General features: G+C 37.2%; 4 protein-coding genes across 8 annotated transcripts in view; 1 reads left to right on the plus strand and 3 right to left on the minus strand.

Moving 5' to 3' along the window:
- The window catches only part of Hs3st-a (Heparan sulfate 3-O sulfotransferase-A), a 30,065-nt gene extending 19,515 nt beyond the window's left edge, over positions 1-10,550 (minus strand). The window contains exon 1 of the mRNA XM_070657207.1: positions 10,060-10,550. The gene's annotated coding sequence lies outside the window, so the exon portion shown is untranslated. The remainder of the gene's footprint in view (positions 1-10,059) is intronic.
- An 869-nt stretch (positions 10,551-11,419) lies between these two features.
- Positions 11,420-17,568, plus strand: LOC139102969 (probable protein phosphatase CG10417). 2 transcript variants are annotated; one of them, XM_070657205.1, is made up of 7 exons: positions 11,420-11,648; positions 12,289-12,568; positions 12,731-13,523; positions 13,598-13,754; positions 13,873-14,328; positions 14,478-14,769; positions 16,754-17,568. In XM_070657205.1, the coding sequence occupies exons 1-6, from the start codon at positions 11,538-11,540 to the stop codon at positions 14,718-14,720; spliced, it is 2,040 nt and encodes a 679-aa protein (XP_070513306.1). In that variant the 5' UTR covers positions 11,420-11,537; the 3' UTR covers positions 14,721-14,769; positions 16,754-17,568. The 2 variants fall into 2 exon arrangements, with proteins under 2 accessions (XP_070513306.1, XP_070513307.1); XM_070657206.1 differs by having other exon boundaries at positions 11,422-11,648; positions 13,625-13,754.
- Positions 17,569-17,909: 341 nt separating this feature from the next.
- On the minus strand, positions 17,910-21,150 carry LOC139102971 (BTB/POZ domain-containing adapter for CUL3-mediated RhoA degradation protein 3). 2 transcript variants are annotated; one of them, XM_070657210.1, is made up of 4 exons: positions 20,770-21,150; positions 19,992-20,307; positions 19,455-19,653; positions 17,910-19,320 (listed from the first exon to the last, which is right to left on the minus strand). In XM_070657210.1, the coding sequence occupies exons 1-4, from the start codon at positions 20,783-20,785 to the stop codon at positions 19,129-19,131; spliced, it is 723 nt and encodes a 240-aa protein (XP_070513311.1). In that variant the 5' UTR covers positions 20,786-21,150; the 3' UTR covers positions 17,910-19,128. The 2 variants fall into 2 exon arrangements, with proteins under 2 accessions (XP_070513311.1, XP_070513310.1); XM_070657209.1 differs by lacking the exon at positions 20,770-21,150 and adding an exon at positions 20,365-20,763.
- An 86-nt stretch (positions 21,151-21,236) lies between these two features.
- On the minus strand, positions 21,237-25,929 carry LOC139102968 (iripin-2). Of its 3 annotated transcripts, none has more exons than XM_070657202.1 (6): positions 25,817-25,929; positions 23,864-24,193; positions 23,317-23,649; positions 22,892-23,148; positions 22,682-22,811; positions 21,237-22,531 (listed from the first exon to the last, which is right to left on the minus strand). In XM_070657202.1, the coding sequence occupies exons 1-6, from the start codon at positions 25,817-25,819 to the stop codon at positions 21,491-21,493; spliced, it is 2,094 nt and encodes a 697-aa protein (XP_070513303.1). In that variant the 5' UTR covers positions 25,820-25,929; the 3' UTR covers positions 21,237-21,490. The 3 variants fall into 3 exon arrangements, with proteins under 3 accessions (XP_070513303.1, XP_070513304.1, XP_070513305.1); XM_070657203.1 differs by having other exon boundaries at positions 25,729-25,884; XM_070657204.1 differs by lacking the exon at positions 25,817-25,929 and adding an exon at positions 24,298-24,511.
- Positions 25,930-25,996: the final 67 nt, after the last annotated feature.

The raw sequence follows: 25,996 nt of genomic DNA on the forward strand, positions 1-25,996 counted from the left end.
GCTGCCGTGTGACAGTGTAATACACCCTTCTTCTCACGTACGTAAACGTGATTACGAATAATGAAAATTCTTTCTCGGCGGCTAAACCGCTGCTCTTCATTCCTGACGGCGAGGCCCGACGACTCGTCGTTCTGTACACGTTGAAGATATTTCTCGTTCCGCAAGAGGGAAATTCAGAGAAACGGAGAGAAAGAGAGAAAACGCCGTGCGTTAAAAATTGATTCTGGTAGCTGAATCACGGTGTGCCTGCGCGACGTGCGCTGCTTTGAGATTCGCAACGCGCGTCGCAACTTGCGGCCGCTGTGCGGAAATTGCCGGTAACGAAGCAAGAAACGTACAATGCTCCGAGAGACAGTATCTTATTATGTAGAAAATAGGACACGCTACGCGCAAAGCTCGTAAAAAGCTGTTGAATATCTCGGCTACGAACTAGACCCAACTTTTCAGCTAGGTATTCTTGAGCCGCGCGACTAAGTAGTCGGTATCTTTATTAAGTCAATGTACTTCTTAAGGAGATTACTGTTTCGCCGTAATCCTGAGTCACGTAGGCTGAGCATAGATTTTTTTTTAATACGTGATAATCGCCAAGCTCCAGGTTATCTGCGCTTTATCATTCTTAATTGGCCGCTTATCGGTTCTTGCATCGAGCGTAGTATTTATAACGCGCGGTACGTATTAAACCTTTAAAACACTCCGTACGCCTCAAGTATGCAGGAAACAATGATTCAAGGTGTGAAATAAATATTATATGTCATTCTGCATATTGAATTCGAATCGACGAAACTCGGCTCGTATTTTTCCGGTGCAAAATCATATCCGAGAATCCGAACCCCGTAGAAAAGATACATTTCGCGCGATTCAAAATAAAGTAAAAATCGAAAGTTAAATTTGCCGCCAGATAAAAATATAAAAAGATGACATAAAATATAAATTTGCATAAAGAAGGAACGAACGAACGAATACCGATGAAAAACCACGTGAAAATGTGACGCGGTATCGCGCGAAAGGCTTTACTGGAAAATCGAAGGACTTACCATGTTTCCGACCGATCCGCGAATGTCGTTCACCTCGACGGACATCGTCATAGAAATCTCATCACGTAAGATGAACAGAAAAGATGACGTTCGCCGCAAGACCGGTCGCTTTTCACGAGTAAAAGCTTAACAAGGATCAAAAGTGCAGTTTCTCTCAACGATTTTAAATCTAATTTTTAAGAAATATTTCTCTGAATAATTCTCGGAAAAAAGATTATTGTACATTTTCGTTAAATTATTTCAAGTTTACGTAAAATTCTACGATAATATTACACGTGATATTTCGTATTAAATAATTGAGGAAATAAAGCTTGAAATAAAAATAATAAATTCTTAGACGACTATATGTATTTAACGATAGATCTTTATGATTAAGGGATCGCATTGAGATGACAAATGATCATTGAACGAGAACAGCCAAGATGCGAATTTCATAATAATAATAATAATAAACCAAGAAATTTGATTTGAGAATATTCCGCCACCAATGAATTACCGAGGAAGAACAGAATACAGCGACACAAACTGCAAAGTTTCTATAGAACTTGAGAGTGGTTTAATCGATCATGTGCAAATTTCACACCGCGTATTCCGACTGTCACGAAATAGATGACTGATGCGCAATTCTCTTCACGATCTCTTGCATTCGGAGAATGCGTTATTATCAATATTTTGCATAATAATTTTCTATTCAAGAAAGGGTAATAAAAATTGGCTCGTGTCTCTTAATTATTAAATACTGTCTGTACGATTTCAACGGAGAAGAAATAAAAAAATAATTTAGCGTACTATTTTAGTCGTCAAAAGGATAAAGATCTTATTCTACGACTTTGTGCACGTTGCACAGACACGTGCTTTTAAGAGCACTAAGTATCAGGGAAAGGTCTCCGCCCTCGATCGGAACGAAGTTACTTTATCGCACGTCACGTACCGGCAACTTTGAGGCTGATATCTTTAAAAAAAAAAAAACTTTGCGCGGAGTTTAAGTATTCTTCGATACCTGACGTTCCTTAAAACCTTTTGGCCCACTTGTTTTACAAATGGCGTGTACGTCCAAAGTATAAGGTGACACGACGAGTGCTGAGAAAGGCATTAACCTCCTTTTTCGTCCTTCGTTTTAAAATCAAGTCCTGTCGCATGTTCTCGAGCGATTTCATTGACCTTACTTTCAACCGGTATAAATTTGGTGGGTAATCATCCCCTGAGGTAATCGAAAAAAGATACTTTCACTAAGAAATCGCGCGAACGACGCCTGTTCTTTCGAGCCAAAGTCCCGAGTTCCGGAAATCATCATCACGGAAGAAAAAGAATAGGTATCGTGGGAATTGTCGATGCCAAAAAAGTTTGCGACATTAACGAAGCTCACGCAACATAAGATTTAAGCGGATATCAATGACTAAGTGAATCAATTTCAGTTTACTTTCTTAGGAAGGCGATAACGAATAAAGAAAGAAAGAATGTCGAATAAAAGATGCGTGCTTTAATTTCTTATGTAATTTTTTTTCTTCTTTTTAAATAATATAAGTTTGCTTAGTCTCTTTAGAGACTTAATAAAAAGTTACTCTACGACTTATATTTATAATTTATATGAATCTTGTGCAAAGTAAAAATTTATCAGATAAAGTATTTAAAATAAAATTCTATCTTGCTGAACATTTTAATAGCTATATTTTAATTTAATAGAAACGTTTCTTTTTGAAAGGTGGATTCTCATATAAATCAACGAGCTAACGTCGGACGTAATTTTTCTTATACTGTCGCAACGAGATTCCAAATATCAGTTTCGGATAAGAAATGATTGAGATAAAGCAAAAATGGGCAGTAATAATTAAATTATACAAAAGAATATGAATATTTTGTTTAAATCTTCAAAAAATACAAACGCGTGAGTGTTCTATTTGTTACAAATTGATTTTACTATTTTTTTAAATTCTTTTTTTTTGTTTTCACTAATCGACTAAGCAATAAATTGAAAAATTGAATACAGCGTAAAAATAAAAACAAAATTGTAAAAATAAATAGGTATTTTATCTGTAAAAAATTTTTAATAAAATAAGATTTTTTTGTTTAGCAATTGCAATTCCTATCTTAAAAAATTGGTGAGTGACCGCAATTTTTTAAAACACCCTATTTACAAACGACGACAAAAAAATTATGTGACTTACCAATCTGCATGAGCGTCAGCGGAGTTGAAGGATTCTGCCGGTGACTGTAACATAAAATAAAACATATTAATTTAGACATGTTAGTATTTAAATTAAAGTAAAGATACAGCTTTGTTTTTATAAAGATTTAATAAAAAAGAATTATTTCTCACCTAAAAGTTGCTCCGCCGATGCAGGATGCCCTTCCTGGGCCTGCTCTCCTCCTCTCAGTTTGGTGTCGAGTCATCCATCCGCGCCCTGGACACTCGCGAACACCCCGACCGTGATTTTACAACTGTGAAAATTATTCATAGCTCTCGCGCGTTTCTGTTCGGTACTCACGTTTAGAATAAAGCCAAAAAATTACGCCCGAATACTTTGTGCAACTCACGGAACGACCGACGAACCGACTGCGACACGTGCTCTCCTCACACGGAAAATAAGGAGGAGAGGATAGTTTTCGTTAAACGGCAGTACGTATTAAATTCGGCACGAGCACGCGGTTGCTATCAGTGCGTAATACGTACGTGTGTGTTGCGCGACCGCTAGAGAAGGACAATGCGAGAGTGGGGAATATACCTAGCGCGCGGCACGTAGGCTTGCGCTTGGTATTTTCCTCACTACTCCCACTCTCGCATTGTCCTTCTCTAGCGGTCGCGCAACACACACGTACGTATTACGCACTGATAGCAACCGCGTGCTCGTGCCGAATTTAATACGTACTGCCGTTTAACGAAAACTATCCTCTCCTCCTTATTTTCCGTGTGAGGAGAGCACGTGTCGCAGTCGGTTCGTCGGTCGTTCCGTGAGTTGCACAAAGTATTCGGGCGTAATTTTTTGGCTTTATTCTAAACGTGAGTACCGAACAGAAACGCGCGAGAGCTATGAATAATTTTCACAGTTGTAAAATCACGGTCGGGGTGTTCGCGAGTGTCCAGGGCGCGGATGGATGACTCGACACCAAACTGAGAGGAGGAGAGCAGGCCCAGGAAGGGCATCCTGCATCGGCGGAGCAACTTTTAGGTGAGAAATAATTCTTTTTTATTAAATCTTTATAAAAACAAAGCTGTATCTTTACTTTAATTTAAATACTAACATGTCTAAATTAATATGTTTTATTTTATGTTACAGTCACCGGCAGAATCCTTCAACTCCGCTGAAGCTCCTGCAAATTGGTAAATCGCACGATTTTTTTTCGTAATTGGGGTCTTTTAAAAAATAGCGCGCGCATGGTTTCTTCTAGTTCTCTAAAAATCTCATGTCTAGCAATGCGTGCATAAAAATGTTGAACAAAACTGACGTATATATATATATATAAATTTCAAGATAAAATATTTATACCAATTTGTTTCTGAATCTATCACTTCTAAGATTCTTCTTCTAGATTTCTATAAGATATTATATTTATTTTTTATTATCTCTTTATTTGCCATTATCTCTGCTCGCTGAAATGAAATAATAGACTCATTTCACGCCCGTCGGTTACCCGTTCCCTTAATTTTTTTCCTCCTTTTTTTTAGATTTGTTCGTCGCACTCGCACAATACTCACGAAAATACTAATTAAGACTGCGCATTCTAATCGCTAAAGTAGGATAATCGCATGGTCCGCGTTTGTATGATATTCCCGGTGTTAATCACACGCGACACGCATTTTATTATCATTTGTGTACTGTAATGAGACTGGAAAAAAATTATACAATTCAACATCCACAAAATGTTTCATTCATGTAGAGAACAATGCTACGTTTTAATGATCTTTTAATTTGAATGTATCTTACGTTTTTTTTTTTAATTTTAATTTTTTGTTAACTTAAACATAATCGATCAGGAAAGTTTGCACCTGCTCCGATAAATATCCAATATTTGTAATCGTTAACTAGGAGAGTTAATTAATCATGCGGTCTAATAGTTTAATAGTTCGTGAAAGTGTTTCAAGGGTAATGCCACGATACACGCAGCTGCGTGTATGCTCTACTACTTGTCAGGCTCGAGCCTTGTTACACAAATGATTATACAGTATATAGTCTTGTATGTGTATGTGCATGCGTGTGCGTATATAACACATTTTGTGTAATAAAAAAACCAAACCCCAAGGCCGCGCGTGTCTCGCTTCCTCGAAAAATGTCATGTTAAATATCATAAAGTAAATTTTCTGTCCGCTAAAATTTTAACGCTGGATATTACAAAGTAAATTTTCTACTTTTTTTTCCCCCCCTTGAATTAATTACCGGTACATAATTAATTTAAAGCTGTTCGTTACCTGAATATCTAGATCCTGCAATTCTCACGTCATTTTGCGCTATCAATCCCAAAGTGATAGGCAAATTTGAAACAAGAAAAAAAAATGAAAACATGTTATTAAAAAAACGTAATTATTAAAGAAATTTAATTTAGTATCGCTAACAAATTTACATATTGATCGTTATGTAGGGCAGGCTTGCTAAATGCTAATAACTCTTTATTTTTATAACAAAGAACAATTAATAAGAATAAAGGACATCTAATATTGAAAACTAAAATATACATTTTCCTGTTCGTCTCAGCGTTTTGCTCCAAATAAATAAATCAATCACGTAAATGGCTACTGTATCGAGACACGTTTCCGAATCTTTAATGCTAGCTAATAACCTTTGCTACAACGAAGTTGTCGTGTATAACAGCACCTAGTACTTTTAATACTTGCCATCGTGTTTCGAGTAATACAACGACGCGGAAAGCAGCTTATGCCACTACCTGCCTAGCTCAACTTTCGCTATGCGAATGATAAATACGGCGACCTCGGGTGCACGTTATAAGTGACGATGTATTTAACGTTGAATATTGCAAAGTAAATGTACACAGACACACGAAACTTTATTCCATCTCGAATTAATTGTCAGTACGGTAATTGACATGCACGGCTTTTCGTTACGTGCCTCGGCGTGCCGGTACGATGCATAGAGCGGCTTCATGCCGCTACCTGCCGGTTCCGAGTCTTGACAATGACAATATAGCCTGCGGCGGCTTTGCGTACGAAGTCACGCGCTACCGAAACAATACCGAGAGAGAACATACACCGGACAGTTTCGTCGCTACGAAATATTTTACATTATTTCTGCAAAATAGCTCAAACACTTGCATCACGAAATAAATTTTATTTATCTCCGCCAAATCGTGATTATGCAAATTACGTGCTAATCGCCAGAGTCATTGTCAACCTTTTTATCTAGTCGATCACGTAAATATTTATTAGACTAGCGAAACAGAAATTACGGGAAAAAAAAAATATATATATATATATATATATATATACATATATGTATACTAAGTATGTTCGCCCGTGATTAATTCTCTCAGAAATTTTTCCCGGTTTTACCTCGGTTCTTCGGCAATAATACGACTATAAATGCAAGTCCAAGTGTTCTTTTCTGCATTCTCGCGTGATAGAGTTAATCATTTTTGCAAGCAGCAGCGAGTCTTATAATTCTCTCCGTAAGATAAACCAACATTTTATAGACGTGGCAATTTTCATAAGAGTACCGCACGAACCCGAAGATCGTCGAGTTTATCATTCGCGCTGATAAAATAACCCTGCCCATGTATAATGTATATTCAGTGAAATAATATGTATCTAACAATAGAATAACAAAATGACAAATAATGGATAGAATTTTAATAGGAATGAGCGATGCAATTTCAGCTGTTGTATTTGTCGAGATTTATTTGTAATTCGATTGCGCAGCCCGTGCATATTTTTATCAACGTCTGTCAACGTGCTGCAATGACAGTGACGGTAGTTGCATTGTTTCCCAAATAACAAATATGGAAAAAACATATTTGCCACCGCGCATGATTAATTTTCCGAGTGGCGCAACGTAGTAGCCGTGCAATTTTCGCGATACGAAGCTTGCGGCAGAACAATAAACTAGTTTACATGATTTGAGACGATACTGTAATAACAGTAGAAACTCGATATGGACCTGTATATCTAGTAAAATATCAACTGTTAATTAATGCTTTCGCACGCGAGACGCGGCTACAAAGACAACAGAAAGAATAGTTTCCACGTTAAAAGGTTAAACGAATATATTTATCGTTGATTAAAAATTGTTTTTTTTTTTTTTTTTTTCCTTTTTTTTCGTATTCGCGCGAGAAGCAAACAGACATCCAATAATAAACGGTATAATACCTAACTCGGAAGAATTTACTGATAAAACGCTTGATCGTTTGAGTCGTTGTCTAACCAAAAGTGATATTTTCAATATTAATGTTTCTAATTTGTTACGTAATTTTTATCGACAGCTCACATTTGACTCAATCCGATGATAAAATTAAGATTACAATATAATTCTAATTCTAGGTTGTCGTATTACATGTCAATTATCGATTAACAACGTACGAAAATTATTCATGAACGCACAAAATTTATTCATTGTTCAGAAATCAAATTTGACACATTTTACGAGCTTTTCTTTTTTTTTTTTCTTAATAAGTTATAAAATTTTAAACTGATAATAATCCGAACACAACATGAAGTACATGAAAGATGAAATTCCTTTTCTTTCTTTAGCCAGAGAAAAAAAGTAAAGTTAGATGAACGTAATACATTTTTATATCCATCGACCCTACGCATATTTATCAAGTTAAACTGTTTTCAATTAAAATAAAAATAACGATACCTCTCCTTTCCTTCCCTTCACCGACTCGAGCTGACAATGGCCAATAAAAGCTAAATGAAATGCTTGACGAATTTCCTTTTCATCAAATTTTGCACGTTTAGTTCGAAAGGGCATCGCTTGACAGAAGTATCGTCGAGGAAGAACCTTTACGAATTTTTAAGCCAAGCTTGCAATTTACGGAACTGCTTGTTCGAAAATTATTTTATATCATTTTATTTGTCGCAAAATTATATAAATTTATATCTCGTCAATTTGTCCACGAATATAAAATAACACGTTAATCCCATTAAAAATACAGCAAGATTATTATTATCAAAATTAAATGCATGCGAAATATTTACATTGCACATTATGTTACTACGTTATCAATTTCGATTTGTGGAGTAATAAATATTTTTCCGATTGTAATGAAGATTGATTAAATCGCGGTCGTACCGCGTTAGTATCGTTCGATACATTTGTAATTGCCGGTACTTTCCTGGCGTCCTAGAACGTGATTATCACGAATAAGGACCTGTACGATCTATTCAGGTGAAAGAACACTAAGCGAAGAAAACTCTCGCAACCGGTTAAATGACAAACAACACGGTTTACCTCGAATGAAACCAATTGCACGAGAATCTATAAATGTTCTAATTGTAAGAGCAAAGGATACCAAATAGATGAACAACGAAATGACAAATGACGCAAAGATTACTCTTAAAAATCTCGTAAAACAGGGTGGCTTCCTAAAAAAATGTACGCGCGACGTAAAAAAAAAGTCCCACCCTTTAAGAGAGCCTCGTCTAATAATGTGCTTTTAAAATCGAGCTCGCTCTCCGTTTAAAAGCACCTTTCGGCGTTTCGCGCGGCCCGATTGAAAACGAATTCGTCGAATGGCGCACGTGCAACAGTTTGCATGGGCCAAATAACGACTTCTAGACGGGCGGATCAAACGGGATAATTAAAACCAACGTTGTAAGATTACGTACGCCTGTTCCGTCTCGCATTTGGACACTTGCCATCGGCCCGCCGCCGCGGGCACTTGGCAACTTGTCGCGAAATAGAAACGCTTGCGAGCGAAATTGAATGAATCCTCGTTGAAGAGCACGCGATGCGCCCGTACATAATATTAATACTTTCCGCGGCGTCCGTTTCATCTAAATTCGATAGAAAACCTCTGAGCGCGGACGCGTTGTAAAATTGTGTCTGCCGCGCGTGATGCTCCGTGCGTCAATTAGGCGACAGAAATAGGAGAATTTCGTTTGGCAACGCTTTAAACCGGGACTTATTCCACTTTCGACCTCAAGTAACCGCCAAGTCGCGATACGTGTGAAATATTTCCCCCTCGTTTTCCACGGGTTTTCACGGCAAAACGAACGCCCGCTCGTTCAGCTCGCGGCGAAGTGCTTAACGTAACGAGGGAGATTAATGATCGGCAGTAGTGCGGACAGTCGGTACGCGATAGCGGCCAGGAGATGACGGCGCGTTGAGCCAGACGTTGCGCGCCCCGCTCGGCGGAGCTCTCTCTCGATGCTCGCCAAGTTCAGGCAGCTCCGTTTCGCGTGATAACGGAAAACGAATGCTCTCGGGAGGAGTTTAATTGCGAATACATGTTACGTGGTTAAAAATCCTCCCCTCCCCCTACCCCTCTATTTGCCGAGGGATTACGTTTAGCTTGCCTTCGTTACGCGAATCGCAGCGGGACCGTCACGCGCGACACAAAGCCAGAGTTGGCAAAAAGTTACCGCTAAAACTTGTCACGGATCGATGGGGAAAATTCGTCCCAGAGGTGATTTCGATTAAAAAACCTCGGCCGAGAGGAATGTAGAATTCAACCGCGCGCTGAGTCGCGCCGGGAGCGTAGTTTTGAAATTGCACGGGAATCCGCGATACGGGAACGCTTTTAAGATCGATAAACAACAGTTGATTTGCCGAGTGGAGTCGGGTCAGCCGTATCGGGAGACCTCGCCAAGATACACAGGTATTCCGAAGCAACGTAAGCCTATCGCGAGCGCTAAATCCTCTTAACGCAACACGTAGACGCGCTGAGCACCCCGAATTAGCAGCGTTATGCGGGGTGCCGTTGCCGTGCTATCGCGCGAGCGATCTCAAGTATCTTAACCCCTCGCGTTCGTGCCACCCGCCACCATAATCAAATGTATCGCCGGGAGAAACGCTCTCGGCCGATCGTAAGCGTTGCGCGGGACGAGCGTGGTACAAGTGAGTGATGACAAACGTACCTGGTCGAACAGATCCAAGGTCAGGTCACTAGGCCGGGAACGCACGGTGCTGGCTTGTCCTCGTTCCCCTCGGCGCCGCGTATCGACGGATGCAACGGGCACGATGTGACGGCCGCGCGTCCGTGGTCCGGTCGACGTGGTGGCGGCAACAACGACAGTGGCGAGACGTCGATGAGCTGGGACGAGCGGGCGTAGCGAGGCTCGCCCTCGTTGCCGGGACGAGATCGACTCGGGGCGACGGCGGTGGTGGTGGTGGTGGTGACCGACGCTCGCCAGCGAGCGCGCGAACAAGGGAACGGAATCGGTGCTCGGCAGCACTGATCGACTCCGTGCCGTGTATCCGCTGCCGTCTGTCGACCGTCGCGGGGTACCGTCCCACCGAGCATTCGCATCCGGGGGTGCACGACCCAACTTAACCTCCGCGAGCTCCGCCGAACGACTGACTGGTGTGTTGGGCTCGAAGCGCCCGGTGCACCACGGCGTACTCTCCTCCTCACCACTTTTTCTCTACCAATCAGGTTCTCTCCGCACGCTCCCGCACGATTACGCGAACGACGCCGCCGCGGCCGACATCGCTGCTTCCCTTCACTTTAACGAAGCGCGGATTGTTCAAAATTCGAAATTCGTTTCAGATAAAATGTTCCCCGCGCACTTTATGTTCCTCATGTTCATGAGACGAGGTGAGTGAGTATCTCGGCCGCGACGATGTGCGAAGTACTGATCTCACGTTCGGGCAATGGCGATCGTCGAACTGAATGCCGCTGAAGAAGATGGCGAATGTAGGAAGTCGGAAATATGCCGGTCAGGGCGCCTTTCATGTCGCCCGCGACGTAATCTTTTTGAATGACTTTTTCCAGGCACAAAATAAAGCACAGAATGTTGAGTAGAATGACATAGGACTACAGAATATAGTTATTCGTTTTCAAGTCAATGACGTTGACACTTATTCATATGCGACACTTTTCTAACCGCGGTTGAAAGTACGCGTAATTGCGAAGCGATCGTTAGAAATGCGACAACCCTACACGTGACTTGGAAAGCAAAATTGAACAAGAAAATTAATTAAACTCCCGTAATTTACGACAACGTTTTTCTTGTTAATTCGGGAGCAGCGTTCTTGTATTCGAAATAACCGAAGGAGTTGCAGCTCCCACTACGTCGCGCGAACGCGGTGACACACGAACCTTGAAATGTAACAGAGCGTATATATCCGGCGATTTCGGGCCTCTTCCGATTCTCTACATGCGCACGTTGCTTTAAGTTTTGGCGCGAAGATACTGCGCGGCGCTTCGGCTGGGCGCGAGAGCCAGCCAGCTGGCGCCAGCAGCGCGCTGGAAAACAGAAAGCCAAACCGGTCATGGGAGGCTAGTCGATGAGCTGTGCACCACGCTTGTGAGTTCTGTTTTCTGGCGGAACTGTTGCGATACATTACGCGGACGCCGCGGGAGTAGCACGACGGCCAGCCGGTATTTTAAAAGATGGGAGCTTACCTGTCGGAACCGATCACGAAGAAGGAGTCGAGCGACCAAGTGGGCAAGAACGTCGCGTACGGCGCGAGCTCCATGCAGGGTTGGCGGATCAGTCAGGAGGTGAGCGGCAAGTCCGGTGCCCTTCGCGGCGACGGCGGCAACGGTCGCGACGTGTGCGCGCGCGCGCGCGCGCTCTCACCCATCCCGTTTGTCGCACCGTTACCCAGTTTCGGCGATCCCGCGTGCCCTCGGCCAGGTGCACGGCCACGGGATCACCGGCCGCCGGTGCCCCATCGGCACGGTACGCTGGTCGACGCGTCCCACCTAGGCCTCGTGCCGGGGCCGAGCGTGCGAATGCCGCCGACGACGACGTCTCAGAGTCCCAGACACAGCATCCGACTCGTGCACAGGAGACGACTTCCTCGCGCATTTATTTACCAACAAACGAAATATGCAATTGATAAAATGAAAATTACAACATATTGATTAGTATTATCGTTACTTTGTTGCAACTTATTCTCTTGATGATTTACACATTTACAGCTTTCACTGATACTTCGCGTATCAGCAGTAGTATTAGTTGTTTTTTTTTTTTTTTTTTTTTTTATATATATAATAAAATTATTTCACGATATGTATTTTTTTATCTTTTGTTACAAGTTGTAAAAATTTTCAGAACAATAGAAGACAATTGCTATCTTTCCAGATTAGGAAAAAAATGTTATCAAAGACAGATTATTAATAGATTTTTCTTTTGCAGGATGCTCATAACTGTTGCATTGATTTTGATGAGAATGTCTCGCTGTTTGCCGTATACGATGGTCATGGAGGACACGAGGTTGCAACATATTGTGCTCGCAACCTTCCCGATTTCATTAAACAGACGGAAGCTTATAAAAAAGGCGATATTAGGCAAGCATTAATAGATGCTTTTCTTGGTTTTGATGAAACTCTTACGAAACCAGAGGTAGTCAATGTTCTCAAAGAGCTAGCAGGAACATCTACATCAGAGAAAAAGGAGTGTGATTTGACCGAATCTGGTGCGTTTTTTTCTATATTAAGGATATGTATTTTTATGGGATTTACATTTATACAGATACTCTTGCTAATTGTGCGTTTCGCAAGTTCAAATTTTTTTTTCTTACTAATTTCTATGAGTAAACTTTTAATAAGATTATCTTCGTACGTTACATTACGTGTAGATGAAGAAGAGAATGTTAGTAATCTATGTATGGAAGCAACAATGCCATTGGAGCAAGTGATGGCAAAATATCAGTCAGAGGTGACAAATCCTCATCTAAAACACCTAAAAAGTGAAAAATGTAAACGTGCATTTGCAAGTCCTTTTCTGCGAGGTCGAAGAGGACGCGAAAAAGCAAGTGGTTCAGCTTCTGGCGCAGGTTGTTCATCGTCGCCACCACCGACATCATCTTCATCTACGTCTGACTGGAATACAAATGAAACGGATGTGAGTAGTTCCAGTCAACCGTGCGGATCAACTCTGTCCAGCACAGTAGAACGGAAAGACTCCGATTGCCCGGGTAGTAATGAAGCCGAGCAAGTGTTAGATTCGACGACGAGCAATGGTAGCGCTCACGCGTCTCTATCAGTGGTATCTACAGCGGATGTAGAACCTGCTAAATCTATGGATATGCCTGATAGTTCTGAAGATGTAAAAGAGAAAGTCTCGAGTCCCAGCAAGGCACCACCGTGCGCAGAGTCTAACGCGAACGAGGTGGAAGTAAATGGTGCAGAGTCAAAGAGGATCGGAGATGCAGACAGCAGTAAGGGCGGAGGAGATAACGTGTCGAGCAGCTCTTGTACTCCTGTAGAAAACGGAGATGCAGGCCAACAGGAACGAATAACTAGCAGTGGCCGAAGAAGAACTCAGCCTGTGGATCTTTACCAAAGTCTACTGAAAAAAGACAGCGATGATTCTGAAGAAGACGACGATGATGACGAAAATGATGAAACCTTCGACGGTGTGCCTGAAAGGTATAGGTTTATGATACTTGATGTATATAATATAAAAATTTATATAATTTTGTATGTTTTTAAACGTTTTTAAGATCTTTGTGTTTTAAATTGTTTGACAGTGATGGAGACGATACAGAGGATGTAGATGAGGATGAAAGTGACGAGGATGATGACGAAATTGAAGAGGAAGAGGAAGATATAGATGATTCCGATGACGACACAGATGATTTGATGGTAAACACTGAAAAGGTACGATATCAATTTTCTTACAGAATTTATCCAAGTTTATCATGAAACACGAATATATTAAGTAAAAATTTATTTAAAAATTCTTTTACCTATTTTTTTTTTTTTTTTTTTTTTGCAGCCTGGTGCTGACAGTGGGTGCACAGCCGTTGTAGCAGTGCTCAAGGAAAACGAACTATATGTGGCCAACGCTGGTGATTCTCGATGTGTATTATGCAGAGATGGCCAAGCAATCGAACTTAGTTTAGATCATAAACCTGAAGATGCACCGGAAATGGAACGCATAGTAAAAGCAGGTGGAGAAGTGACGAGCGATGGCAGAGTGAATGGCGGCCTCAATCTTTCCAGAGCACTCGGTGATCATGCGTATAAGCAAAACATGGTATTACCACCCCAAGAACAAATGATTTCCGCATTACCAGACATAAGGCATATTACAATCGATCCGGAAAAAGACGAATTTATGGTGCTTGCTTGCGATGGAATATGGAACTTTATGACCAGTCAAAATGTTGTTCAATTTGTGCGCACTCGTTTGTCACAAAATTACGAGAACATTTCAAAAATCTGCGAAGAGGTATGAAATTGCGTTATAAATCTACAAAAAATATAAAAATGATTTTCAAACATTGCTTTTATCATCAGAAATTATTTTCTGAAATTTTTCTTATTTTCAGAAAGTTTAGAATATTTTTTTAAAAATAAATAATTTAATGTGTATTACAGCTTTTTGATCATTGCCTTGCACCGGATACTCTTGGCGATGGTACAGGCTGCGATAACATGACTGCCGTAATAGTTAAGTTTAAATCGCCGGCAACTGCAACTCTTAAAAATAACACTGTTGCGGAGGTGTGCGTTACGAAAAAGCGATCGGTTTCTCCAACCGCTGAGGAAAATAACGACTGTATCCCAGGAGAAAATACAGTAAACTCTTGCAAACGTGTCAAGACCGAGGCAGCTATGTGAATTATTCACCATGCGTCATGAACTGATCTCCGGAAGCGGATGAATTAATGTGAGTTTATGTAAAATTATGTAACAACTTTATATTTTAATGTGTAGAGCTGGAACCAATTGATAATGCAGTAACAGGCACATGAAATAGTAAGGTGTGGAATTGGTCGTTGCTAACAGACTGCTAAGTTTGGAGCACATGGGAATGATAGAATGTAGGTTTCCTAGTAATATACACATCACTTCTCAATGACATAAATTTTACATATGGAGGAAAATTCTCTTTTAAAATTACATATATATCTTGTGCATATTTATCGATTTAATAACATCGTTAAATATAAATGTAATCTAATATTGAAATTTATTTTATTATAACGAAAAATTCAATATACAAGTTAATTTGTTTTTCTGTATAATTCAGAATTATAATGAAAAATTGAAGAATGTAATAGAAAAAAGCAAGAAAATAATAATATAAAACAATTTTAATAATTACAATTCACAAATAAAAAAGCTCCTTTATTTCTTCGCAAGCATTTATTAATATTAAATATACGATAATACGTACTTATATAATTGTACGTCTTTTTTTTTTTTTTATGGTATAAAACTTGATATATTATAAGTTTTAATATAATTTTAATTCAACTTTAACAATTTTTAATACACATAAATTTTTTAATTGAGACTAATTTGATATAAACGGTGCAGTGATGTTAATAACAGCATATATGCGCAATGATAAAAACTAAGTTTTATTAATCTCTTTGCTTTTTTAATTTTCTTGTTACTGTTTTATATAATCCATAATATACGTTTTTTTGTTTCTTATTTAGTCGATACTTAATTATAATATATTCTTGAATTTTACAAATATAAATGTAAAATAAAAATCAATGCAGTATATAAAGATATATAATTTGAACAAAGAAAATTAATGTTAATTAAGAATTATCAATTTAGTTCATACATTCATGCATGTTTGTATCACAGTGTCATTAATTTTTTAATGATTAATAATTTTTCTAATTTTTATAATTATAATATTCCATGTCTTAATTAATATCTTTAAGTAAAATAACAATTAGATACTTAGATTTCTTCCATTTTTCTTATATCATCCCATTTGCTCCAACTGCACTTACAAAGTATATTCCTTGAGTTTTTAGATTACATAGTACATAAATGTATATATTTATAAATGTAGTTTATAGGATTTATATTTGTAAGTCAATACATTTTATCTCTTATTTTTACGAAATAGAAATTATTTTTGAATTTCTGGGTATAGTGGTTGAATGGATTGGATGGTGTGCGAATATATATGTGTATATATATATACATATATATACATGTATATATACATATATATAAATTAAGACGTTTAAACTGTATTATGTGTAATTAAGGCAATTGCGTATAACGCGTTACCAATTTGTGATCTTGTCTTAATGATAACTTTAAAGAAATACAAAAAAAAAAAAAAAAAAAAAAAAAAGATATGTACTCATGTTTTAAGCTATGTCAAGTGCTGTAGTAATTTTGAAACGATCTGAAATTGGAAATTTGCGTATGTCAAAAGTATGTTTTTTTGTAAATTTATACAGAGAATCGTATTTAGAAGTACTTTGTAATTTTTGGGAAACGGTTTGTCTTGCATAAAAAGAAATTGCAATTCTAGAATTGAAAAGTTAACGCGATATAGTGTTGCGGCAAATGCATGACGGTATTTTAGTATAAATTCGGAATACTAACGTATCACAATACTGGTAGTATTTTGATAAACGTACTCATGACATCATGATAGTTGCAAAATTCCTTTTGGTATTTGGAGACACGCAAAATATTTGTATCGTATTATATGTATAATAAGTGCAAGATACTTGTAGTATTTCAACGCAAAATAGAGGGTAAGGCATATTATATCTGGGAGCAAATCTCTCCATTTTTTCCCATGTAGCTAACGAAAATAATGGCGTTCGATGATTTATCGGAATTCAGTTTTCTGCACCAATTAGATAAAAATATATTTTTGCTCTTAGATATCTACTCGTGCCTACGTATACATCAAGCTCCTCCATCTGATATCTACCCAACGTGAACACGAACTGAAAGAGCGCGTTTTTAATGTGGAGACTGTCTCTGTAGAACTTTGGTCTAAGAAAATAATACGATTGGATTTATAAACTAATATTATTATTTAATGTGGCGCTAATCGTCAGCACTCGTCGCAAATTTAAAAAAGTTCATGTTAACGTACATAAATAGGCAATACTTGAAGAAATAAAGACCTATTGTCATATTTTTTACAGTTAAGACTCTTTCGCATTGCATAAAGATTCCTGTTTCGAACGTAATGCAGAAATAGCAGAATCTTTGTGTTTCTATTATAGAAATTCATACGGAAGTACATAAAAATTCTATGAGAAATATTGTAGAAGATAGAAATGTGAATTGACCCAGTGATATCTGCGACAAATGTGACATTTTTCACTAATATACATATATTCTTCTGTCGACACTCATATGTAATCGCAATTTTCAATAGACAGTAATTTCATCGAAAAAATTGTTTATAGTTATTAAATGCAAAAGCAATCACGATAATCTTATGTAAAACACCATTTGCAAGATGATCAGTAGTGTATAGATACTAGATGAGCGATGTCTAGTATCATTCAGAAAGAACTGACGTGCCTTTCCAATTCAGGGGTTGACAACCTCCTCAACATGTGTATGTACATTCGATTCCGTCTCAAAAAGAAAGGTTTGCGCTGCATGTACTGTCTCTAGCTGCAAACTCCGTCATACACTTATGTATAATATCTTGTTTCATAATACATGTCGCTCGAAACAATCCTAATACTCGTTTCATTATCTTATTTTTTTTTCTACTTTATTTTTCCCTGTCACAGAAAAAAAAATACTTTAAATATTTGAAACTTACAATTAGTAAAATGTTCTATTTTTAAAATTTATACACGCGCACGCATTCACATACACACACACACACACACCACTGTATATTTTACTTAATACATATTATACATAAGTAAAGAAAAAATCTGATTTTGCCAAAATTAGCTTAATTTGTTTAAGAGTTATATTTGTTCAAGTAAAAAATTCTAAAAAATTTAAGAATACGTTTAATAATTACGATTCAAATAAAATAATTAAGTTATTCATTAAAGATACATACCTTCTATATGTCGAAAATAATCTACTCATATACAACTGATCTTATGTCAGTTAATTATATATCTGTATATATCTGATATTAAATATGAATTTTATTTTATTGGCAGTGTGTACTCAGCATCATCCTTCAAGCAGTTTTATAGAACTCCAAACTTGTTGAAAAATGCACATTCAAGTAACACATCATACATATGTTTCAAATATACGTATATATATGATTTATTGAAATATTAAATTGTGCAACTTTTTTTGTAAGAAAGAATAACATAAACATGAAAATATTTATCGTATAGATGATGGTGGTTTATACAAATAATGACGTAAAAGTAATAAGTAATAATAATTAATAATTATGATACATATTAACATAATATGATAATGATGGTGACGGTGATGATGACGATAATAAAATAATAATACTTATTAACAGGTAACAATGCAGTCCTAATTGTACACGAAAATTTTATAACAACTTTTTTTTCAATTTAAATGACTGCTTAAATCATAAGTCTGTATTTTTAGCTCGTTTTTATTATAAATGATAAATGCGTATTTAGATCACGTTACTTATATTTATATAAAGAATCTTAGAAGTAAATACGCACGTTTGCCGATAAAATAAGGTAAGAATACTAGGCCATAGAGTATAAATTTATAAACAATTTTATCAGTCACAGAATAGCAACTTGGACTTAATCCTGTTGCGGATTTAATACAATTTGGCACGTAATCAGCAAGCGCGTGGCGTTACATTTTTTTTTCGTCATAAAAAAAAAAAGTTAATAACGTGCCATTCTTAACCGCACATTTATATTGAGCTATAAACACGCTTATATAGCAAGAATGGCAAAGAAAACTTAAGGCACACAAATTTGTTATTCAGTTTGATGTTAATTAGGATAATGCATTTATCTTATAAATGTATTCAACAATTAGAGCGGTTATATCCGAAAGTGAAGTGTTGAAATGTGAGAAATGTAGCGAGACTATTTAATTTGTCCTTCAACTAGCTGTACCTTTTTTTTTTTTTTTTTTTTTTTCCACAGTTCTATAAACCAAATAGAAATAGAGATTTGACTGACGATAAACAAGTATTATGTAGCGTTCGCATTTGGTAAACGTTGGTGTTTCGTTTTCATTTTATATTAATTCGCGTCTTGAATGAGCGAACGACGCTAAGGATCGCGGTATGAGGTGGACTGAGAAGAACGGGACTGGGTCAGTTAGTGTTTTGTTTGTTAGATCGTAGGCGTGCTAAGCCTGAACGTTCTCCTTCTTCTTCGTCAGACGTACAAGGTACGACACCGCGCGACGACGTAGCTTGCATTAATTCTTGATCCGGACCAATTCGATGCTCGTACAACAAAATATTTAACGTTTCCTCATATATCCGAGCCTCAGGAAATTCAACCTAGAACATAAAAACAATTTTGTTCGAAAATCTCGTCATTATCGAAAGACGCGATAGCATTTTGCGTAAAATGTATGCACAGTCAGATCTATTGCATATCTTTACGCGAGTCGTCGATATTATTTGACGTTCACCTTTGTGTGTTTCCTATCAGTTGTGTAGACAATCGAGTGGCAACATACTTCCGCTACCTTACGACCATGTCCATAAAATGTCCAACAGCAGATCTCGCTCGAGCCAATAACATCTTTAATAAATAATACTCTACCACTGAATCTAAGTGACATCTTGTCAAATAATTCAATATTTTTTAATAGATTGTCATCTGATGTACTGCAAAAATTAAATTTAATTGTTTTTAATTTAATTAACTTTAATAATAATATGATCAAAATTAATTATATTATGACATTTCATTTACTAATAAGCTTTTTATCAAATTTTTTTGTTACATTATAAACATTTAGGCCTCTATTACATTTTTTTAATGCCAGTTTTTGATCTTATTATGCAGTTTGTTATATATATATATATATATATATATCTATAAAATAATGTCAATAATTGTTATCAAGAGATACAAAAATTAGTTTTAAATAACATCTTCTAAAAAATAAAAAAGAAGCCATTACAATGAAATGCCATGCAACTATTAAGTAGCATGTAATTACTTTGTGTAAGAATATTTGTTATTGTGCCTATTAATGAGCAGTTTGACTACAGGTTTGATTGTTTTGCTTATGAGTAACTGTTCTTCCTTTTGAGAGGTTATTAGAGGAACTCTACAGATCGGTTCCACCGGTTCACGTTGTTTTCGAAGAAGCGCCTGTTCACAGGACTCAGATAATTCACTGATACAATAGTACTTTGCTTCTGCAAGCAGCTCTGCTACCTCTTTCATATTTTCAGGCAGTGGAACTGAGCCGTCTCGCAAAAAGTTTAAAATTGTCCCAAAGTGCTTGCCACTCCGGTCGATCAGTATCCAACCTACAAATAGAAACTGTGGTTAATGGGCAAAAGGGAACAAATACGACGAGGTTTTACCCTCGGAATCGGTGAGCACTTCCATGCGGCCGCTGAACATCGCACGTAGCATGGTGTCATGCTTCTGCAGAGTGCCTATGGTGGTGTAATGGAGCGAGCCCCCGATGTTCAGTTTGACATACTCCGAAGGGTATTTAAGTACTGTTTTGTGCTCGCCCGACATAACGAAATTCTTGGTGAACCTGGTGATGCCGAGACGAATTACTGACGCGGCGCCGCGGGACGGGGCCGGGACGAAGACCGGGGAGGAAACGGGCGTATCGATCCTCCTCTACGTTTAGATAAGACGTTCCGTAGACTCGCGCGCACGTTGGCGAACGGCTCGACGGTATACTTGGTCGTCGCGTCGACGAGCCCCGCTCACTCACGTCCGCTGACGTCGGAAAGATGGCAACAAATACGTACCCTCTTTTCGCTCCATTTTCCGTCGTCGAACTCTCGGCGGTAAGAACGAACGAACAAACAAACGCGACGTGCTGAATGTAATGGCGGATGACGGAAACGTGGTAATTTTTGCAGGCTGCGCGCACGATAGAGTTGGTAACAGTTTGAACCATGCATATTATGACCGAGTAGTCCTTAAGGCATTCACATACTAATTTACTCAACTTGTAATACGTAGACCGTAAGAAAATCCTTCAATCAGAGTCTTGCATAGAAAAATGTAAAGGGGTTAAAGTCGGCTCTGATTGGAGGATTTACGTATTACGTGTTTAATAAATTCGTGCGTGAAGACCTTGAGGGTCACTTCACACATGGCGTGGTTTGCACAAGTGACGCTTGCGCCAATTAATTACGCTATCTTATTAAAATGGTGGGAGTTTTTTTTTTTTTTTTTTACAAATATGAAATTAAATAATAAAACAAAGATATTGCAAAAAAAAACCCTTGCCATCGTGATAAATTGAACGGCAAGGTAAATTATTATAGTACGTAATGCAAAATATAGTACACATGTATATAACGTAATAAAAAGTCATAAAATAATCACGTTTGTTCGAATTAAGAGACAAAGATATAAATATGTATATAAAAAAAGTATAAGAAACATATAATACGAGAATAGGAAAGTGAATATTCTGGATAGATATGATATGATCTATGCAGGAAATGTTGAAAGCACATTTTATCTGACAACAGTAGAACTTGGAGTCGGAACGTTCACAGTTCCCCAAAAGAGAACGAGCTTTGTCGGATCATGTCTGATAAAAAACATAAAGGGTCGATTAGCAATTAATTTTTTCTGATTACCATCTCGACGCAAAAGTACTGCGGTCGTTGCCGCAGCTTCTGTTCCTGTCTCTGTTACATCCATAAATACTTTGTGCAGGATCTCGGTGGCGTACAAGCCTGGATTTACGAGATTCGCACTGTTTCGCAGATTATCCACACCGTAAAAAGGTAAATTTTGAGTCTTTAAGTATCTTAAAAAATTTTCGTCTATTGGTCGGCTCTGTCGTTTTCTTCTATTGCTTTTTTCCCTGACATTTTGAAAGCGATACTTGTTCTCTTCTAGACTAACGTATTTTGTAATCGCATCGTTAACTTTTAACGTGGCCTTTTCAGTATTCAGTATATTATCGTTCCCCATAACGTATGTCGCACGCGAAGACTTGGTGGCGTTATGTTGTCTCTTACTGCGTGCGTTGCGACGCGTTCTCCCGATTGTACGAATATTAAAGCCCGAGTCCCATTGCTCTACGGTGATTCCACGTTTCTTGTCATCGTACGTAAAATAATTCTTCTTTACCCCAGACTTTTCGTCTTCAGTGTTTCCTAATCGCGAGAAAATTAATTCGTCTGTTGGAACTTGCCGTGGCACAGGCGACGATGCTTGTGGAATAAACGTAGGCAATGTTTGGGAAATTGGTGCAGCTTGTGGTTGCGAAACCGACGCAATTGGTACCTGCGATCCTTGGCCGAATCCATTAGACAAGAGGCTTAAATCCGCAGTCTTGGGATCGAATAATGTATGCAAGCCTAGATGGTTAAGCACGTTGTTCAAATTCAATGTGCTCGAAAGTTTCATACGGGGAAGACCGATGATGCAAGTCTCATTTTTCGTATTGTCTATTAAATATTGGATCTTTTCAGGCGTCAGATGGTCTTGGAAATTCTTCAATGCAGCGGCACCTTCTGCGTTCGGCAGAAGTACATACATAGACGTCTTGAAATAAAAAGCAAATTCTCATAAATTTTATGTTGTTACATATGTATAGAATTTTCAAAAATATGTTACAAATTTAACTACTTTGCCTTATTCGCCACTTTTTAAATTAAAACAAAAGGTATATAATTAGTATTATTAAATGTTTACCTCCAAGCCTTTGTAAGGCAAAGCCACAATTTTAACACCCATTTCTTTGTCTTCGTAAAAAGAAAAACCACCTCCGTTATACATCATATCTACTTCAACTGTATCATTTGGCTCTATAAAAAATTGTTTCCTGCAACAAGAAATGTTATAATCATCAAAATAATAAAAATAAAATTATTTTTAAATCCTATTGATTAAAATAAAGCATACTTTCGCGTCATAGTTTTCATAAAATGCTGGTTCCACTCTCCTTTGAAGTAAAGCGCGGTCAAAAGAATCACAGTAGTTAACGCATCCGGGTTTTCGTTCAATATACTATCAATTTTTTCCATTGTTCGTTGCTTCACCCAGGCGTTTATTGTGTCTCGAGCTTGCCTGCTTTTTGTTCGAAAATCTAAATTTATTACCTCGCTGTTGTATGCCCTCTCGCTGATTGACTTGAATTCTGGTCGAATCGGATATCCTTCCTAAAATATAAGTTACAAGTACGTCAAGTCTTTTAATTAAAAGATTAAGTAATTGAATTTGACTAAACACGAATTTGACCTCAATATTTTGTTATAGTTGTAATTGTTGGAAATTATTTTTAAATCATATAAATTATATATCATAAATAAAAATATATTTCAGCTTACTTGGACAAATATACCACTGGCAGAACTCAGGCGTGGCATATTACTACCTTCAACCCTACGATTCATGACAGCTAAGAGCTGACCAAACATCTGATGAACGATCTCCGAATGCTGAGATATGTCGACCCCGGTTTCTAAGCCGAGTATACGAGTAACTTCATCGAATGTCTTGCCAGCAGAGCCTAACAGAACTAATGACAAGGCGACAGATATGCTTAGCGGAGAAAAAATGGTATTCTCGCGTCGACTGGTTGATGTGCCTGATGTTTTGTACAGTGTTCTATCCAAGTCCAAAGCAAATTTTGTGACTCCTCTGGATATAATATTGTTCACCTGTAATTGATAGTAAACATATAATATATATATATATATATATATATATATATATATATATATATATATATTTTTTTTTTTTTTTCTTTTATTCATTAACAGTTTTATAAACAATTAGTTTCTAGAGGAAAAAAAAAAAAAAAAGGAAGAGGAAGAGAGAAAGGAGGAGGGAGGAAGAAATCACAGCTGGGCAAATAACCGAATAATAACGTACACGATCGTTCCAAGTTTCTGGCATGGGTTGCGGGCTTGCTGTTGGACTTGCTGCAGGCATTAACGGTTCATGAGGTGTCGTAGAGTAAAATTGTCTTTCTGCAATATTAAATTGCACTGCAGATCTATCATTGGTCGGTTGATCATTTTGAACAGACTGGTAACTGGCAGAAGGAGCCGCCGCTTGTAACGGGGAATAATCAGCAGGTACTGAAACTTGATCAAAGTCAACCGACATCTTGAGATATTCATCTGGGTATATGATTTTTTGACCACAAGCCAAAGCCACAATACCAAACAATAACTGTACTGTAACCATATTTTTGGATATCTGGAAAAAAGACACCTTGTATTAGTTACGTTAAATTTAGATACGCTGCAGAAACATTACAACATGCAGTTGCAATATTTCGTCAAATGGCCATTCATTCTCACCACGTGAGGAATAAGAGCCACATATTGTCAAGCGAAATTAATTCGAAAATAACGTAATCAGTTACACCAAATACATCTGGCTAATTATGAAGACAGATAGAACTACGAAGATAAAAGTCAGGAAATAATTTGATAGAAATATCTGCAAGCAGGAAATATACGTAAAATAAAAATTTGCACTGAATACGTGGTAATCAGACTGATAAGTATAAATTTCTGCTAATTAATTTTTAGTTTATCTTCAATTGTATTAATTAATTATTCATATTTTAATTAGCAGTATATTAATTTCACTTCTAAACCGCTGTGCAATGTTTAATTACCTTTTTTTACAACTTTAAATTAATTTATTTTTTAGGATATCCATTATTTAAAATGTTACGTTAGACATAAAAATAAGAAAAAAAAAGCTTAAAAATAGTAAAATAAGATTTTTTTTAATTAACTTTTACGTAATGTCCCGCAACAATGCATTCTCTATTGAGTACTGTGCTGACACATTTTAATTTACATCGAATAGTGACGCTTCTAATATCTGGAATTCCCGCTTGAAAGTCAAACAACGTAAGTTATTTTCACAATTACTATCAATTGAGCCAGTTTTTTTTTTTTTTCTTACTTATCGCAAATGATGCATAAATGTCTACACACACACACGTGTGAGTGTGTGAGTGTGTGTGTGTGTACGTAGGATGTACAGATGTATGTATATATAATTATTTTTCAATTTCTTCTTAATTTCACATTATACTAAATAAATAATAATTATATATAATTTAAAATTGATAGTCATAAAGCCTAGGAACAAAATAAATATATATTAATAATATATAATACTAATATTCCATACCATTTATTCTAATTAAATATATATATCTCAATATTGATTCACTTTTATTTAATATTTCGTGTAAAATTCTCAATTTAAAACTTTCAATTTTATTTAAAAAAAAAAAAAAAACCCTGTATTTTCTAAAAATTACTCCACACTGAATTTGATTTTATCCCGAAGGTCACATGTGAAAGTAAGATGATCATGAACTGTTTACCATGTTTTGCGTTCTGCATTTTCTCTGATTTGTGTTAATGTATAAAATAATTTATTATATAAAATAAGACTTCACAACTCACTCTTGGATAAAATATTTTTCAATATTATGTTAATATAAACGATCAACTTATGACATTGTTGAATAATAAAATATTTTTTTAGGACAATCAAAATGCAAATGAGAACAATCAATTAATACCAAGTCCAACCTAGAAACGTAATTAAATAATATTTGGTAAATCCTAGAACTTCAATGCAACCGGTTTATTTAACGCTACGTCTTTTGAATGTAGGTCTAGTTCAGTTACACTTAATCGTTAAACAAATTGCGCTTAAATCCGACTTAATGGCAGGTCTCTATTTAACAAACATAAACGTACCGAGTACAGACGTACAGACACAACAATCGCGTTCCCTTTAAAAACTGGTTCTTCGGAGATGAAGTTTTACAAGTACAAAGTGAATTACCATGTACTGCTCGCCGCGAAGAACACGCGGGTACTAACAGAAAACAGCCTCGTCGATCTCTTTTATCGCCATCCTAACCGACGACGATACGACAATGACGACGGCAATGCTGAATGGCATGGCACACATACATGTACGTACATATACGCATGTATGTACATCGCACCACTGAATGCGAAT

Source organism: Cardiocondyla obscurior, linkage group LG05 (genome assembly GCF_019399895.1).
Source record: "Cardiocondyla obscurior isolate alpha-2009 linkage group LG05, Cobs3.1, whole genome shotgun sequence".
NCBI classification, from domain to species: domain Eukaryota; kingdom Metazoa; phylum Arthropoda; class Insecta; order Hymenoptera; family Formicidae; genus Cardiocondyla; species Cardiocondyla obscurior.

Excerpts from the sequence above, each read along its gene's own strand:
- LOC139102969 (XM_070657205.1), top strand. The coding sequence starts at position 11,538 with ATGGGAGCTTACCTGTCGGAACCGATCACGAAGAAGGAGTCGAGCGAC. Across the intron at positions 12,569-12,730 it reads GTGTGATTTGACCGAATCTG|ATGAAGAAGAGAATGTTAGT; the intron begins GTGCGTTTTTTT and ends CATTACGTGTAG. Across the intron at positions 13,524-13,597 it reads TTCGACGGTGTGCCTGAAAG|ATCTTTGTGTTTTAAATTGT; the intron begins GTATAGGTTTAT and ends AACGTTTTTAAG.
- LOC139102971 (XM_070657209.1), bottom strand. The coding sequence starts at position 20,527 with ATGTCGGGCGAGCACAAAACAGTACTTAAATACCCTTCGGAGTATGTC. Across the intron at positions 19,654-19,991 it reads AACAAATATTCTTACACAAA|TACATCAGATGACAATCTAT; the intron begins GTAATTACATGC and ends TAATTTTTGCAG. Across the intron at positions 19,321-19,454 it reads CTGATAGGAAACACACAAAG|GTTGAATTTCCTGAGGCTCG; the intron begins GTGAACGTCAAA and ends TTTATGTTCTAG.
- LOC139102968 (XM_070657202.1), bottom strand. Across the intron at positions 22,812-22,891 it reads ATGAAAACTATGACGCGAAA|GAAACAATTTTTTATAGAGC; the intron begins GTATGCTTTATT and ends TTCTTGTTGCAG. Across the intron at positions 22,532-22,681 it reads TGCCTTACAAAGGCTTGGAG|ACGTCTATGTATGTACTTCT; the intron begins GTAAACATTTAA and ends TTTTATTTCAAG.